General features: G+C 42.5%; 1 protein-coding gene across 7 annotated transcripts in view; it reads right to left on the bottom strand.

Annotated features, from left to right (window-relative positions):
• LOC116056516 (glutamate receptor 2-like) overlaps positions 1-18,879 on the bottom strand; it is a 103,663-nt gene that overhangs the window by 38,538 nt on the left and 46,246 nt on the right. For all 7 annotated transcript variants that reach the window (XR_004106594.2, XR_004897607.1, XR_004897612.1 and 4 more), the window contains exons 9-16: positions 18,742-18,846; positions 18,529-18,636; positions 15,720-15,783; positions 14,350-14,492; positions 10,336-10,551; positions 6,063-6,217; positions 5,123-5,321; positions 4,512-4,759 (exon numbers count right to left, since the gene is read on the bottom strand). Coding sequence is in view for 4 of the 7 variants with exons in the window: in XM_031308640.2 (XP_031164500.1) it covers positions 4,512-4,759; positions 5,123-5,321; positions 6,063-6,217; positions 10,336-10,551; positions 14,350-14,492; positions 15,720-15,783; positions 18,529-18,636; positions 18,742-18,846 (1,238 nt within the window). In the remaining 3 variants the exon portion in view is untranslated. The remainder of the gene's footprint in view (positions 1-4,511; positions 4,760-5,122; positions 5,322-6,062; positions 6,218-10,335; positions 10,552-14,349; positions 14,493-15,719; positions 15,784-18,528; positions 18,637-18,741; positions 18,847-18,879) is intronic.

Raw genomic sequence — 18,879 nt, 5'->3', positions numbered from 1 at the left:
CATGAACTACTGGCTGGTCTGCCGCGTTAACGTTTCCCTTCACACCGCCTCCGGCATGTCCTCGTTTGGATGGCAGCAGTAGGTGCCGTGGCTACGGCCTCTGGTCGTTGTAGCGCAGAGATGGGAAGTAACGAAGTACAAATACTTTGTTACTGTACTCAAGTAGATTTTTCAGATATTTTTACTTTACTATATTTTTTTGTGGCAACATTTTACTTTTACTCCTTACATTTTAACATGAATATCGATACTTTCTACTCCTTACATTTTACAAAATTGGCTCGTTACTTTAGTTTTGTACAAGAGGTCGTCATATCGGAGAATAGCACAGACACGCGCCTCACCGCGAGCGGGCGCGCGGGACACACGGAGCAAAAAGAAAAAGAGACTAGCTGTCCGGAGGATAATCAGTTGAGATCGTGTGTGTGCGTCCTTAAGAACTGTAAGTCGTATAACTTATGTTGTCAGTTCATTTAAGTCTGTTGTTGTATTGGTCTATAGTTCTTGCAAATTTAAAGTAAGTTAGCTAGTGATTTTGTTGTTTGTGTTCTTCACCTGTTACCTAGGTTGCACGTTGCTTGATCTTAATAAAGCATCAAAAGAGAGAAGTTGTCTCCGTCCGTGTTTTAACAGACACACCTGGGGCGAAGTTGGAAACCAGAATCAGCTTTAAATACAGTCCAAATTTAGTCCTTACTAACAAGTTTCAAATAATTTCACTGGAGTTACCGTTATTTTCGCGTCATCAATACCACTGGGAATATACTGTACGTTGCACTTGACACACCACTACAAGACAACTCGACAGATTCAGCGGCATTCTGCATTCATTCGCAGCAAATCATTGCGGCTTGATGGTGGTAACGTTAGCACATAGTAGTATGGATGGCTTCTTTCCAGAAGCCATATTTGAGCACACACATACATGTAGATTCCTTTAAATGTTAAGGGGGAGATTAAAAAAAGAGAAACTGGATCTGTGAATTCTCACAGAATCACAACTGAATTCATAAATAGCTACTCAGTCAGAATCTTATTAACCTGGAGTCCCAGTCTCTGTCACAATAATCATATATGTGATGTTTTAGGCATATTGGCAGACATCCATTTAAAATGTAGGCAATGGTATATAAAGAGCCTTTTTTCCATGTCCACTGAAGTTTCTCAGCTTGTACTCTAGTAACATTTGTGTGGTCCAGGAAGCTTTGCATAAAAAATGGTTGTCATTCGCAAAGCTACTTTTACTTTTATACTTTAAGTAAATTTCCAAGCCTGTACTTTGTTACTTTTACTTGAGTAAATAAGTTAAATCAGTACTTCTACTTTTACCAGAGTATTTTTTAACACAAGTATCTGTACTTCTATTTGAGTACGGGAAGTGAGTACTTTTGCCATCTCTGTTGTAGCGGGCTGAGGTAGGGTTTACACACTTAGGGGGTCCTCAGACGGTCCAGCGAAAACGTCTGCCCATTCATTTTGAATGGGGGTGGTGTGTTTAGGCTGCGGCGGGGGGACCACAGGGGGGAGCCAGCAAAAATGCAGCGGCCCCACCCTCGCACAACCCTGTGGCGAGTCGCCGGATCGATTTCTTTAGTCTACATGCGCCCTAATGCTGCCATCCGAACAAGCCGCCGAAAGACTGTGTGAGAGAAAACATAAATAGGTCAAACAAGCCAGTATTCGTGCTGCTAAGCAACAGCTAACCCCACAAACCTGCAAATGTCCACTCCACTTGAATTACAATATGCTGTAAGATTATTATGGAATTGTTGCCTAACAACGCCAAAAATGAAGTGCCTGTCACAGCTTGAAGTTTGGGCCCAGTTGTTCAATTGTTAACCTAATCCAGCATTACATCATGTTAGCTAGCGAAAAAACAAATCCTGTTAATTGTCATCCAGCTAACTTCTAATTCTTCTGAAAAAAAGCTGCACTTTTACAGGTTTGGCCTCAATAACATATTGCTATGACAACAGTTTCTGATCACTGCCAGCTTTGTAAAAGTGAAAACAAAGATGTGTCAAATCACATTAACTCATATCTCCATGTATAAGGACCAGGAACAGGTCCAGAATGCAAGTAAAGATTAGATTAACATTCACACACACATGTGGAGAGGAGACTGCATTACCCAGAAATGCAAAAGGTTATTTGTGTGCAAAGCACTGATTCACAATAAGGACCTTTAGGTGGGTGCTGCTTTAATAACTTTGTTTGAAAATCTGTGTAGCATTCCAGCAGTGGAAAACAGTAGGCTACACATTGCACTGAGAAGGGGAGGAACACAGGCTCAATAGGGGCCCAGCAGCTAACTACTATCTCAGCACATTAGAAAAGATCCCTTTGGGATGTTCAGGTTTAAGATCAGATATAAACTTATTTAGTCGATACACTGGAGTATATAAGACTAATTACTACGAGTTACTACTGCCCTGTGGTGTTCAGAAATCGCTTAATGAAGCTTTAACTGCAAATTCAACAAATACATTTAACTGCAATCTTCAATGAAAACATTCTGCAGAAGAAAGTTAACTTTCAGAGCCGACTGATAGAGACAGCAACACAAACAGATAGTGGGGAGAGAAGGCAAGGCAAACAGAACCATACAACCATCTGTAGTGGGCTGAAAAGACACTAAAGTGAGAAACAAACTCAGATAGTAGCATGCCACACACACACACACACACACACACACACACACACACACACACACACACACACACACACGTTTCTTCTTCATATGTAGCTCTTTCTTTCTTTCTACAGCAGACACATTTTGGGACTATGCATTTTGGGACTACTCGCTGTTTATCTGATGTGGATGTAACTTTATCTTCATAGTCAAATGTTGATTTTAAATCCAATGGTCCAGTCACGGCTACAGCCACAGCTACAGCTACAGCCACAGCTACAGCCACAGCCATAGCCACAGCCATAGCCACAGCCACAGCTACAGCCACGGCTACAGCTACAGACACAGCTACAGCTACAGACACAGCTACAGCTATGGCTACAGCTACAGCCACAGCCACAGCTACAGCTACAGCTACAGCCACGACTACAGCTACAGCCAGAGCTACAGACACAGCTACAGCCACAGCCACAGCCACGGCTACAGCTACAGCCACAGCCACAGCTACAGCCACGACTAAAGCCACAGCTACAGCTACAGCTACAGCCACAGCAAAGGGTGTGCTAACTGGCGCTGTGGTGTCAGGCAGTGGCTCTGGCTCCAGTCACAGCTCGGCTGTCCTTCATCAGATGGACTTCAGCAAATGCAAGAGTCCTTAACTACAGCCACCGGCACTTTCCAGGGCTAGCCTAATCAAACACCTCTTCCTTTAGGTGCTGTGATAAAGATAAAGAATTACAGTTAAATGGAATTAATAGGAAATGTATCAATTAAACACTGTCTGAACCTTCCTAAGAAGCTACAGTGTTGCCGAGCAATAACATTCCAAAGAGCATAACTGCTATCAAACCAGTTACAAACTTGCTACTTTGAATGCTGAGAGACAGAAGTAACCAAATCTCTGGGTGTCAAACTGGACTAAACCGAACGTTCTCAGGGATTTGGATGAATGACTGAAATCTTTTCTGCATAAATATACAGTATTACCTATAATATAGAAATATAACACGTCCAATAATGTATGACACACACACACACACAGAGACACACGCACACACACACACACACACACACACACACACACACACACACACAGACAAACATGTTTAGGTCATAAACTTTAAACAATCCCTTTATCCAGGTCTTAAAGAGCAAGCTCATCATAATTGTTAAATATTCTAACTAAAAAAGAATCAGTTTTAATGGAAATGGATACAGCAGCGGATAGCTGAGAATATTTCACATTAATAATATTAAGACACTACATAATACTAATTTTACACTCCATACAACACATGCTTAGAATGTTTGGGATGAAGTATTTCTTTAAGACCTGACATTTTTAAACTTAAACAGCCCTCCCCCAGTTGTCACGGCAACCACCACCAGCCGCTGGTCAGAGGTGGTAACCATGGTAAAAATACAAACCACTGAGATGATATCATCAGGGTAGGTGGATTATTATAACAACGAGTAAGCCGCCATGCCCCATTCATCACACTCGCATACTGCAACAGCTAGTTTGCACTGCTGCTTGGGACCAGGCTACACTGCTCCCCATGGTGCTTTGGTTTCCTGAGCAGGGCAGCACATGAACACAGCCACAGCTCACACACTGGCTGACACCACCTGACTGCTATAGCAGGTGGTCAGCAAGTGTATTCTGATCGTTATGTTAAGGCTTCAGAGCACTGAGTGAGGGAGATTCTACATCCACTCTCAACTGTAAGTGGACTATTAAAAATGTCTCTTTCAAAGTTTCGAGTGTGGAGAAATAGGCTGTGAATGGGGAGAGGGACAATCACTAGGCAGCAGGTTAGTAGTGTGAATGGTACATGGCAGTGCAGGTTGGCTAGCATTGTTATACTGATCCACCCACCTTAATGGAGATCCTTTAGGTGTAGCGATGCCGTAGCCTTTGGAGTCCAGGTTTCCTCCCACTTTCATTGTGTCGCAAGGTTTCCTCTGCTCGATGTACTCGTTCATCGTGGATTCCAGCAGGTAGGCGTACTTCCCTTTGGACTTCCTGACACGCAGGACGCCCTCCGACGTTTTCTTGACGAAGACGGAAGGCTCTGCTGATTTCATGTACTGCCACATCTTGTCAAACAAGGCGATTTTAGAGCGCTAAAAACAGAGACACAGACACAGATGACATACTACAACTTGGTTTGTACAACCTGGGTACCTTAAGTACACTGTAATACTATTAAGCACAGGGTACTTCAGGGTATACTGTGGAGTTTCCTTGAAAACAAAAGTGTACCATTGTGACCTAATAAACATGGTAAATGTTTCTCCTTATAAAACATTTATAATGAAAACTTTTAGAATATTTCTAAACTTGCTTTATTTAAATCAATGTTCCGTCATTTTTTTTCCTGCTCAGACCGCCACCAACTGCTGATCAATGGAATAGTGTAAACCATTAGAAGGAATGCCCGTCACGCCTCTCGACACCTTTTTGTCTTTCCCCTGGTAGGTCCTTACCCTGAAGAACTCCTTGGTGGATCCAGAGTCCAGGGTTCCATACGCTATCTCTGTCTGTTTGGCCAGGTCTTCAGCGCTCTCGATGGGAGAAACCATCCTCTCCACCGTCAGAAAGGCAGCCAGGTTAGCAGTGTATGATGAGATGATGATCAAAGTGAAGAACCACCACACCCCCCCAACTATACGACCTGACAGAGACCTGCACGCACACACACACACACACACACACACACACACACACACACACACACACAGAGACAGACCAGAGTATGCTGTCATTACACTCTCATAACTCAAGCACTCAGAAATTCATGGTCGAGTTTGAAGGATGGTGAATACAGAGATCAGTAGTACCAAAGATCCTTTATACTAAAGATAGCTCAATTCAAGCAGCGCCAAAGGTATGAAACGGTTCTCACTTCCTGTCTCCTAAAGGGGTGTGTCCTCATTTGAAAGTGCAGTGAACGTTGTGTGGATAGATGAAAAGTTATATTTGTACAATTTATTAATATTTTATTTTGCTAACGTTAGATACACAGCTAAAAGACATATTTAGCATCACAGAGATTAGTTTTGTTAGCGCGTTGGTGAACGTTAGCTTCTCTGTGTTGCCAGATCTGGCGAGAATTTTTGTGTCAGAATGTTCTGGAGATATGTGGCTCGTAAAGAATGGGTCCAATATTTACTTTGTTGTTGTTATTACTTCCACCACTAGGCCACGCAGGTACCCATCTCTCACACATATATGAATTAGAGTTGACAAATTATTAGAAAAGCCTTTCAGTATAGTGCAGTCCAATAAAACTCGATCCATAACTACAACCTCAGAAACTCAGTCAACAGCCGCTGTGAAGCAAAAGCATGTTTAACAGAATATATCAGAAATTAATTAATTTACACTAAAGGAATGTGAAGAGTCATGGTTTAACTGCATACCAACCTTGGTGAGATGTCACAACCCTGCCGCATGAAAGCCCCCAAAGAGAACCAAAGGGAGTTAAAGATCCCAAACTCATTGGTGGATTCGGTTGTCAGCGGCAATGCTCCGTCCTCTGGTTCTTCTAGAGTCCACTCATAGGGGCTGAATCTGGATACCTGCAAGATAATATTATGATTTATTTCTTTGATTTTCCCTGTTGCACTGTCCCTACATGAAAACACACGCCCTGACTTTGGCAGATAGGGGTTGATTTTCATACAGGGGAATGCACATAAGCAACATTTTGCATTAACGACGCAGAGGTCCAGGGTTCGAGTCCGACCTGTGACGATTTCCTGCATGTCTTCTCCCTCTCTCTCCCCTTTCTCACCTAGCTGTCCTGTCCATTAAAGGCAGAAAAGCCCAAAAAAATATCTTAAAAAAAAAAAAGAGCAAAAATTAAATGTATAGGAAGCATGAAAGGTCACAAGTTGTGGAATCACTGCAGGCAGTGTGGCAGTCACACATGGTTTCTGAAGCAAGCCAGGTGTGAGATTGCTGCTTTTTCGAAACAAGCTGCTGTGACAAAGTTCCTGGACACATTGTCCAACCGTATGGAACCGTATTCAAGTGTTGTTATATCCGTTTGCCTATGAAGTATTTTAGTGGCCAACTTTCTTTAGTGAAATTGACACTTAAAGAGATTGGTTTGAGTCCAGAAGAACGCGGAGAATGCAGCACATTCATATGATGTCACATTGACGTTGCAGTACAAGGACAGTAGCTGGTATGGGAAGGAACAGCACAGCCAGAGTTTCGGCTAAATACTCTTATAAAAGTTAATAAAACAACCTAAAGTGTTAATAAGAAGGGTATTACTGAGCTGGGAAGACTGATGAGAGATGGTGTGCAGATTTGTAACACGAGTGTGCAAGTGTGTAGTGTGAGAGATGCTCCGTCATGCAGTATTCGGCACTGAACAGTGGGACGGTGTTAGTGGGGAATAGTTTGACATTATACAGATAAACAGAATCACATTAAAGGTTGGATATGTTTTAGTACTTTCATTGAATTGTGTGTTCGTTCTGCCTAATACACAGGGGGTTGACTGCAACAGATGTATGTCGGCAGGCATGCCACATGCGAGTTATGTTTGGGTTTCTTAGAGAGACTACTACTGTTGTCTATGTGCTTAGGAAAGTTTACTGCTGTCTTATGTAGTAGGAAACTTGACAGATTTCTACAAGTGTGTGAAACTTTGTAGCTATCTAGATTGTTGTTTCTACACAAATTACTTCAACGTCATCTCAGTGCAGCTCATGGTTCACAGTGCCTGTTTTGGTTCATATGTATGTGTACACAACTGATGTGAGAGGATGGGCCCTATCTTGCACCCGGTGCAGCGCAGCACAAAGCCCAACGCAAGTGTCTTTGCTAGTTTAAGACTAGGGCTGCAAGATATATCGACTCAATATCGTTATCGCAATATATCAAAAGTATTGCAATAAGTATGCAATATTTTGTTCATTTTGTGGAGCGCTACGTCCCGTCCGTTGGCTGTGTGGCTTAGTTGTGTTCGATTTAGAGCTCGCTTAAAACGCTATAATGATCTAGCAATAATGTTTCATTGGCCAGTTACCGTGCCACTTGCACATGTTAGTGCACGGCAGCGCAAGGGTCCACTACGTGACAAACCCTATGGAGCATACCACGTGACGTGTGTGCATATTTCAACAGACTGACAGTGTAAGTGAAGAAAAAGATAAAGACAACAAAACGGAACGAAAGAAAAGTTGTGTCCTGTTCACTTTATTTATTTATTTTATACTGTACAACCAGTGAAACATGTCCTGTTCTGTAGACATGGTCATTTTTATTTATTTATGTTGTACCAGTCCAATATAACAGTCCGTTGAAATAAACCTTGTGTTGTAAGAAAACTTGTTTAATTTGTTATGAATCTATTTTGATGCGTTTTCCCGTAACTTTTGTAATTTTACATGTTTAAAAATATCAAAATTAATATTGATATTGCAGTATTCATAATCGATATCGCAATATCATATTTTGTCAATATCGTGCAACCCTATTTAAGACCGACGCAGTTGTCAATTTCCTGTCCAGCGCCCGCGTCGTTTAAATAGCAAATGCAACTGCGCCCCTCTTTGCACCCATGGCTGGTCTTACAAGGAGGTGTGTTCAGGTGCATTCTGGGCGTGCTGGTCTTAAAAGGGAGGTGTGTTCAGGTGCATTCTGGGCGTATTGCTATCTTGAGGCAGCGGAAATGATTGCGCCAGTGACCAACAAAAACCTGGTCTAAAGTCAATAGCGCACATTTCATTGTTATTTTAACAGCAAATTAGTAAAATGCGCCTAGGCTTATGCACAGCGCGCACACTATGCTTCTTACACACACAGGGAAGTGCAACAGCACACAAACATGCACACGGCTTAAAATTGAAACCACAAAACCTGCTTATTATTGCACATCATACATTTCTTGTAAAACTCTGTTTCCTCCTCTTTGACATTATAGAATCTGACATATTTTAATTTAAATAATTGCAAGTTGATAGTGAAAGTTAATTTATGATGTTGGAAACAGTAGTTTGACAAATAAATCAAAGTCCACTTAAGAGCTTTTTCTGGAACCTTCAGCTGCATCTCACTATCCGGATCACAACAGCTCACAAGTCAACAGATAGACAAAACCAAAGGCTGCAGCCGTCTGTCTCGCGCACATCTGACACAACAGATTTGATCTCTATTTTAATCATCAGGGCTGTCTACAAAGGCCACATAATTGCTAACCTTAAACTCTATATACAATAAACCGCAACCTCTATTTCCCTTGGTTTTATGCCCATAACGCCAGTGATTGTGTGATGGGCTCTCATTACTGCCAAAACAAGACATGCACCTCAACACTTTGTGTTTAAAAATCTACAGCCACGCTAGCAGATCTATGTGGCTGGACTTGAGTTAAATGCTTACATGCTCACAATGACAATGCTAATATGCTTATCCTAAGCATTTTGCTAACTAGCACAAAACAAAGCACAGCTGAGGCTAATGGGAATTTGGGTTTGGATGGATGTAGGACCAGACTCTTTCAAGCTGTCTAAACAGCTCAGCAACAGTTTCACTAGATTTGGTCAATTGATGTGATGGAACAAATACACTTCAACTGTAAGCAATGCAGCTGTCTTCACACACGCTATGTCCATTACTAGGATCTGAATCTTATTATTAAAGCTATAGTGCGTTGTTTCTGTCTCCCCCATGAGGAATTCTAAGAGTAATGACAACAAAACTGTTGGCGCGTCCACATGATACAAGCCCCCTCCCCCCCCATGGACATGGACTCTTCAGAAGAGGTAATTATCTTCACTAGAGTTTCTGCGCAGGAATGTCACCGGATGCCACCATCTTCTGAACATAGCCATACTGAGAAATACAGAGAGAGTTGTGTGGAGCTGATAGTCTTAATTAGCTTTGTAGCAACTCATTTGGCAATGGCTCGAATGTTACGGACGTTCATTAATATCAAAAAGTTATGCACTAAAGCATTAAAGCTTTAACTACACTCAGTAAGCACATTCCAGGCAGAACATTCATGCACATAACAAAGCCACATTAGAAAACTACCAGCGATAGGGACAGTAGAGTACTTCTGATGGGAACTCAAGAGTTGTGTACACATACACTGACTGACCGGCAATTTCCACTGGATGCGGAACGTCTGCGGAACGTCTGCGGAACGTCGACGGAGTCATTAGGTTTCCATTAAAGTCAATGTGTGTATTTCCACTGACTGCAGAACGTCTGCGTCCCTACTCCGTCCCTGTTCCGTCAGTCCGCAGCCCTCCGGAGCAGATACGCAGAGCTTCTATTTTTGACGGACGACGGAGAGCTCCGCAGCAATTCAGCACAATTCAGATTCAGAAACAAAATAAAACATCCGGATACTTTTCAAAATAAAATACACCGTGCTCACGGCAGGTCATATTTCCCTGCACTACACCTTGAAAACACAGCACAGAGTTGTTTCCCCTCTACTCCTCTGGATGGAAACAAACTGTTGTTGGTTTTGTGGTTCTGTTTATAGAAACTACATCCTGTTATATCGCACGAACATACGTGAATTCGCGAGATCTCGTGGTCGGCTGGCCGCAGCCGTTACGCAACAAATCCAGACCTGGTGGGTATTGACGGACGGCGGAGCACGCAGCCGTTCCGCAGCGGAGCCGGTCCGCAGACGTTCCGCATCCTGTGGAAATCCACGGTGACTTACCAAAAAGAGAACAACACTGACTCCTATATAGGCAAAGACAATGCACATCCAGATTTCGTAGGCCAGTGGGTCCAGAAAGGAGAAGACTCCTGGTTTGGATTTCTGTGGCTTCTTGATCATGATGGAGATTCCCAAAGACATGAAGGGTTTGGAGAAATCTATCACCTCTTCACGGACAAGAGTGATGGTCAGAGGGGCGACTGCGATATCTGCTTTCTGTTGGGACACAAAAAGAGTGTTTGACAGTGGGATCTGTTCATGGACTTGATTTGTTAGCTGTTGGAAAGAGGAAAAAGAAACATACAAGACAATCTTACTATGAAACTTGTTTTTTATGGTGTGACACTTCTCCTCCTGTCTGGAACAACGGTCATCTGGCTCACCGGGGCCTTTCCCAACTCCCAGTTTGTGCATCCCCGATTCCTCCCCTTCCCCCCTCACATCTTAGTCCCGCCCACAGAAGATTCAGACGGAGGAGTCGAAGCAACAGGCATTTAACAAAGCTAGACATCTTTGCTTCGGATCTCTCATTTAATGCAAATGCAATTCAATTAAATATGACATGTTATATACGCTGTATTTTGTGGTTTCTGTATATACTAAACTAGGACATTTGTGTTTGGTAGATTATTTCTCTGTGGTAACAATGCTTTTTGGCAATGAATCTTATACTGCTGGAAAGCCTGTTTAGTTCCCTTTCAAATGGTGCCCCATTTGTAAGGAACATGCATTTGTGGGATGAGCAGCAGCGCTGAGTATGTGGGTTGCGCCCATGAAAAATTTGCCAAATCTTCTCTGCCAGTGCCAAACAGCTTATTCTGCCATTGACTCGTTTGGTGTTTGGTGGATTGGATGATTCTGCCTACGGCAGTTGGATCATAGGGTCAAAGTGTGGAGAAGACGCGGAGAACGCTAATCTGATTGCTGCACCGATAGAGTAACACCTTTTGGTGGAGGCAGTGTGATGGTGTGGGGCGGCATCTCCCTCACTGGAAAAACGAGGCTTGTCATCATTGAAGGCAATCTCAATGCAGAGAGATATAGCGATGAGCTTCTGCAACCAGTGGCAATCCCATATCGCCACAGTCTGGGACCGAACTCAAGATGACAACGCTCGCCCCCACAGGGCGGGGTTTATCAGAGACTACCTCCAGAATGTGGGAGTGGAGAGGATGGAATGGCCTGCCAGCAGTCCTGACCTCAACCCCATTGAACACTTGTGGGATCAGCTTGGGCGTGCTGTTCGTGCCAGAGTGACCAACACAACCATGTTGGCTGACTTGCGACAAATGCTGGTTGAAGAATGGGATGCCATCCCACAGCAGTGTGTGACGAGGCTGGTGACCAGCATGAGGAGGAGGTACCAGGCTGTTGTGGCTGTATATGGTTCTTCCACACGCTACTGAGGCTCCTGTTTGTGAAATGAAGAAATTGTTAAATTGCCAATATGTCTTGTTTCTTCAAACTTCAATCATCCAATCCAACAAACACCAAACGAGTCAATGGCAGAATAAGCTGTTTGGCATTGGCAGAGAAGATTTGACAAACTTTTCATGGGGGCAACCCACATACTCAGCGCTGCTGCTCATCCCACAAATGTATGTTCCTTACAAATGGGGCATGTATTGCCAAAAAGCATTGTTACCACAGAGAAATAACCTACCAAACACAAATTTCCTTACTTTTTGGAAATTCTGCCGGATTTCACTCATTTAGGCCGGATATCCGTTGCCTTCCTCTTCCTTTGTATTGACGTTCTAAACTCCAGTGGATTTATGAGGACTATGGTTAACTGCTCCTCAGATCTCTGCAGGGTAAATCCAAAAAGCTAGCTAGACTATCTGTCCAATCTGAGTTTTCTGTTGCATGACTAAAACAACTTTTGAACGTACACGTTCCACCAAAACAAGTTCCTTTCCGAGACTATTTTGCAGAGGCACCATGGCTCCGTCCGGAGCTTAGCGCCGCCCAAGACTATTGTGATTGGTTTAAAGAAATGCCAATAAACCAGAGCACGTTTTTCTCCCATCCAGGAATGCTGTGTGGACTAGCCAGACCTGGCTATGCGAGACTACATTTGACCAAACTTCTGTCAGAGATGAAAGTAACTGGATATTTACTCCAGTTCTGCATTGAAGTACACTGCTGAGTAGGGCTGAAACGATTCTTCAAGTAACTTGAATAATTCGATTACTAAAAATCCTCGATGTAAAATGATTTCCCTCTAAGCTTTGTTTAATCAATGTAACTTGATTGTAACTCAATTGTAACAACGTAAACGGTTCACTGTGTTTCTGCACGGCTGATTATTACTAGCGCACAACGGGCTGACGCTGGACACAAGACTGACGGCGTAGATTACAAAATGAAGGAAGACAGCGAAAATAGTGAGGGGTTAAGAGAAGAGACAGGCAAGAGATTAAGCTGCAAACATGCTGCTACATCATCTCTGTAGAAAACATCCAGTCTACTCATCCATTCCACGGAACGAACCCAACAAAAGGTAGGCTAACTAACGTCTGCTGCTCTCGTCCACCGCGCTGTTTTACACAACTAGCCTACAGCATGTTACTCTGAAAATAGCGATGTTTTACAAACAAGCTAAAACAAAAGCTTCCGGATTGTAATCTAACTGTTTATTAGTTTGCTACTAATCTTGAAATTTTGACACATTTCTGTAAACTTAGCTGCTGCCGGAGACAAACCAGCCCCTTCCCGCTGGAGCATTAACCTCATGGCTCCTTAATATGCACGTGAATGACGTCACCAGACCATGCTGGTGATGTCTGCATTCTTTATTCTTCCTCCTCACTCAGTATTAGCCTTCTTAAAATGTATCCCCCCTGAACACTGCTGTAAGCTTTGTACAGTCACATTTACCTGGGCTTAGTGAACAGCTCTTTTGCATATCAAGTGCAAAGAGCCAGATTGAGCCAGTTTGACTCAATTCATTTCCTTATCACTTGTATTTCATTGACTTGATAATGGGGAGATTATTTTGGTGCTCTCTATACTCAACTCAAGATTAGACATGTAAATAAAGTTTTCAGATTTGGGATTATTTTTGTTTTCAGATACATTTTCAACATACAAGAATATAACCATAAATATAACCATATTGCATCAAACACAAGTTTAACACCACAATTTGTCAAAAAACAAATCTTATTGGGGACCCACTCAATTTCCCTGGGACCAACTCAAACGACCACCTGGGGGTCCCGGGACTCACTTTTGATTTTGTGAAGCTCCCTTCCCTCCATTCTTTCTCCTAACCCAAACACATTTCAGGCACAGAACGTTTCCTGGCTTTTGAGCCGTTACCACCAATGCCACTTACCAAATTGACCTATTCCCTTACACCGATCATTCAGCTCACTGACTAGTCATCAGCCATCTTACCCAAATAAATCACTTCCACATACGACCATCTATCTAATCCAGTTTCATCAGCCATCTTTGTGTTTAAAGACCTAGCCACTTCATTCACCCAACTCAATACTACCACCCAAACAGTGCATTTAATACCACCCACGGCACTTTCCCAATTGACCTATTTATCTATATTCAACTAATCACTTTGATTACCTGATCAACCATCCACAGAGTGTATTTATCACTATCATCGAACCACCTTCCTATTACATTATTCAGCACCTATTTCCCAAGATTAACTAACCACATAGACATAACTCATCTTACCCAAACATCTACATATTAAACATATGATAAGGAATCTAATCCACCTAACCACCTTCCTATTAAATCTGTCACCACTTGTTTATATGTCATGTCAGGAAGCCGGCCTAGCCACTCAGGTTCCAGACCAACAAGGGACCCCAACATCCAAACTAGTCCTAATTTGGTTAATGATGTCAGCTGGAGTGGAATCTCTCTTGTTAATGACATCAGCCAATGGAGGAACTTAGACATCCCTCACTGCTACTTTCAACATTAGAAAAACTGAATTTTCAGTAAACTTATTATATTATTGTTTGTGTCTCTAAATCTTACCCCATACACCAGCTCTCCAACCATGCCATTCCAGATCTTGGTTTCTGCATCTCTTGCTCCATATTTGCCATCTCCCACAATCCTTAGCTGGTAGCGTATACCACAGTGCTTTGCAATTTCTGCGGCCAGGTCAACGCAGTAACCTAGCATCAGTCAGAGAAAACAAACAAAAAACACATGCACAAAGGACAAAGATCAGCAGTGTTAGACAAGCGTCTCCAAATACAGACTACAATGTGGAATATTTTCAATATTGCACGTTCCAATAATCAGTAGTTACCCACCCAAGACTTCCTGGGTATAATGGTGACATATATGGTGACATGCAACAATTTTCAAAAAGTACAGTATATTACCAACATATTATGCATATTGTATGAAAATCTGAAAAAGCTGTATAATCATCCTTCATTAGGAGGTGGCAGTACCATTGTGTGTTATTTATGGAGAGCCCTGTATGGGGAAATGAGACAAACCCATTTCTGTAGCTTTAACCCTCTGGGGTCGAGAGCTGCGCCGGCGTGTAATATGCAATTTTTTAAAATTACGTGAATAAGATAAAACATAAAACTTTTCACATTTCTCAGTCACAGCGGGTAACATTCCACAGGGAGAATGCAAACCCAGCCCCACGTATTTGCATCTCTATTCACATGCCGATTAGTTTAAGTCGCCACTGGACTATGCCCAGGTAAACCAGTGAAAATGCCATGCAGCTTTGAGCATAATTCATTTGGATTCCATCGTTGTATTTTGGAAGATAGACGGGATTCTGAACGCCGATTTCCGCTCCACACACACAGCAGAGCAGAGAGATATAGTGTGTTTAACATGTACCTAACTGGAAACGGTACAGAGAGGATTATCAACGACCCAGTGTGAAGATGAACTAACTCATTACTGTAAGTACAATAAAACCTTCATGAGTAAAAAGCCAATACTTGGCATGGACATTCAAGCGATATTTCAATCTGCTCTGTCTGCATGCAGTGTCTCATCCACCACGCTGTATGTAGTCTAACTCTTTCTCTTACTTTGCCACCTATCTCGAAATGTGGCACCCCTGGAAGAGAGGCTGGTTTCTTTCTGCCAGCAGCTGAGTTTACAAGAATTTGCCAAATTTCAAGATTTGTGGAAAACTAAGATAAACAGTAAGACTACATCAGCAATCATGTATTATTTATCAGTGAACACATTTGGAACATTGTAAATTATAGGGTTTCTATCAATATTTCTGTCATGCTTTTATGATAAAAAGGCATGAAGCTATTAATCTAAATACATGACATGTATTCTAATCATGCTTGGTTAAAGAATCAAACACACACACACACACACTCACACTCAATCAATACAGTATATAAACATACCTTCATAACGGTCATTGTCTTGAAATAGCTCAGAATTCTTCTTCATCATCACGTAGGGGGCTTCCTGCGCACGCACGCATGCACACACACACACACACACACACACACACACACACACACATTGTTATCAGGTCTTCCAATAGATGTAAAAAGTCAATAAACTTCTTATCTTTGTTATTGTCAATGTGTGAATTTATTTTTTTAAGATTATTTTTGGGGCATTTTAGGCCTTTATTAGACAGGACAGCTGAAGACAGGAAAGGGGGAGAGAGAGGGGGGATGACATGCAGCAAAGTGCCACAGGCTGGACTCGAACCCGGGCCGCTGCGGTAGGGACTGAGACTTAGCACATGGGGCGCACGCTCAACCAGGTGAGCTACCGGGGCACCCCGTCAATGTGTAGATTTAAGTAACCAATAACGATGATATTTTCATAATTTCAGCTGATAATAGATAGCATCTCAGAGTAATCAGACAAGAGATTAGGGAAATGCTTCGGTGGCCTATAAATAATAACTACAGGAATGGCTAGCTGACATTTCAGTATGACAGCATGATACCTAAAGGAACTAAAAATATCTAAAGAACTATCCCTTGACCTCAAAGCATCGATACATATGGTGGCTGCCCCTCCTGACTTGTCTAATGAAGTAGGAGAACATAGAACTTTGCTGGGCAGTTTCAATTAGAGCAGCAGATGCTTCTGTGTTTAGCAAGGTTTCAGTTAAAAATAGGCAGTCAAACTGGTGCTCTGATCATTAATCAGAAAGGTTTAATTTAAGAGGGACCTGATATTTGTAAGTGCCAATTGCAGATTTACTGTCTTGCTTTGATCCGTACAGTCACTGGATGCAAGGATGCATATAGGTTGTTGAGATTTACAACTGATGAGCTAGGTAGATGTCGGGTGGGTTGGCTGGGAGCTATGGGAACAGGTGCTACTGTACTGGGCAGTGTTGATAGTGTGAAGAATGTTTGCTGACAGTGCATGTGTGCCCTCAAGGCTAGGAAAGAACTTTCGCCCCGAGAACAACTTAAACTTGTCAATAAGTTTACACAAAGTTCTGTAATGCAGGCTGACTGAAGCCAGGTATGGAGGCTAAGCAAACGGCTGAATCTCTCCATGCCTCTGTTAAAAGACGGGAAGGGACCAGGGATAAAAAAAAAATGCTTCTCACAGTCTTTGAGTAAGTTATAAATTGATAAAATCGTCCCGACTGCTTGAGCGAGGTGTCATTGGTGCCAACATGAACAATTACTTTTTGGACATGAGGGTAGGTCGTAAGAATACCTCGTAATTGTTCTAAAATATCAGTAATGTTGGCGCTTGGTCCTCTGAGAGCCGGGAGGGGTTGTAGGCAGAGGAGATGGTGCAAGGTGGGAACGTCCTTCCAGTGGAGGATACCAACGTCTAGGATACCAACCATGTTGGCCAGGGGGAGGTGCAGAGGTTTAGAATGGGGAGACTAGCACTTTGCAACATGTTTACCTCTGCGGGCTGCAGTTCAGTGCTCAGGCTGTCTTAGAGTCATACTCCCCGGAGCATCGCTCTACCATCATTCAGAGTTGTTCATACAATCCACTCTGATCCCAATGTATATGCTGCGTAATTGTCACAGCCCGGTCTGTGATCTCTGGATTCCCCTGTGTTTCCTGTTTGTTTCCCTGTCTGTCTTTCCCTGTGTCTCCTCCCCTGTGTGTGTGTATTTGCTCATCAGCAGGGGCGTGGCTCTACAGTCATTACCAGGGATACCTGACTTCCATTTACCATCAAGCTCAGTATAAGAAACCCGGCTCTCCACTCACTCATCGCCAGATTGTTTCCGCTCTCTACGTGGTAACTCTTCAGGCTTAAAACTCCAGTGAAGAATCTGATTTTGACCCGTTGTTGTGTCTCTGCTGAAAATAACCTCACCTGTGTCTCTTCCGTCTCCAACACCTGCCTAAGCTGAGCCTGCCTCCTGCTGATCCTCTGCCATTGCCTGCCACAAATTCCCCATCACCAGATGCCATCTGCTTCCACCAGGATTGCCACCTCACCACCTTGTTTTACTCAATTCACTTTCAAGTACTGAGATAAAATAAAACTACAAACTCCAATCCATTGTGCCCGAGTCTGAATCTGCTTTTGGGGTCCAAACTAGGAGCGAATCGTAACAGTAATGTTACCATCCCTGTGTGATGTTACAGTTTTTCTTTACTTCCTCATCTGCGTCCCTATGCAAACCTAGATTGGTCAATTTCATTCCATTTATTAGTATCCCCATTAGCTGTAGCTGAAGCAGCAGATATTCTTCTTGGGGTCCACACCAAACACAACATTCTATAATTAATAATATATTGATGTCTGAGCTCCACTATCATTGGCCATTCAGCCAGTCCCAAGAGACTAAGCAATCTAGATGCGCCCCAAAGCAGTCAACCTATGGGAAACACTGTAACCAATATTACTGGTTCATCTTAGTGCCCTGTGGCTTCAATGATTATACTGATGGTATGTGATGTGATGCTAACTGTTTCTAATAATATGAATTACAAATACACTATTCTTTTAATAAAAATTGTTTTTATTTCTCTGGAAGTGTTACACTGTTTATTATAAAGGCATTAATGCTTCTAGGAATGGATTTGTCTTTTTAAGTGAAACCAAAATGTGTTTTAACCTATGGCCTTGATGCCCTGGCATGTGGCCTTTGTGCCTCCAAATAAAATTGAGCCAAGTGGCTTATTTTCAATGTGACTGTTACAATATTGGCTGTGTTGTTATTGCCTGCACATTCACATTGAGTGTCATTCATTTGTTTATTACCAGTATAGTTGTGACGATGACTGTCTTGTTTTCCATTCCCATGGTGTCGTTGGGGTAAAGGTCGGACTTTGTCACCACCATTTTATCCACCTCATTCCAATAGCCAATCTAAAAACAAACACACACACACACACACACACACAGAGATAGTTACATATCACATAGCTACATGCTATAATAGTATTCATAATGGCAAATTGATTCTTTTGTTACCTTAACAGGTCCATTGTTCTTCAACTCCATGACTGTCACTGAGTAGTTGATTCTCTTCCCGTACTGGTCAAACTGAATGTTCCCTGTTAAACCATCTACACGCACCTACACACATGCACGCACGCACGCGCACACACA

Source organism: Sander lucioperca, chromosome 1 (genome assembly GCF_008315115.2).
Source record: "Sander lucioperca isolate FBNREF2018 chromosome 1, SLUC_FBN_1.2, whole genome shotgun sequence".
NCBI classification, from domain to species: Eukaryota; Metazoa; Chordata; class Actinopteri; order Perciformes; family Percidae; genus Sander; species Sander lucioperca.
Note: the sequence above shows the minus strand (reverse complement) of the source record. Positions and strands in the feature narration are given on the sequence as shown.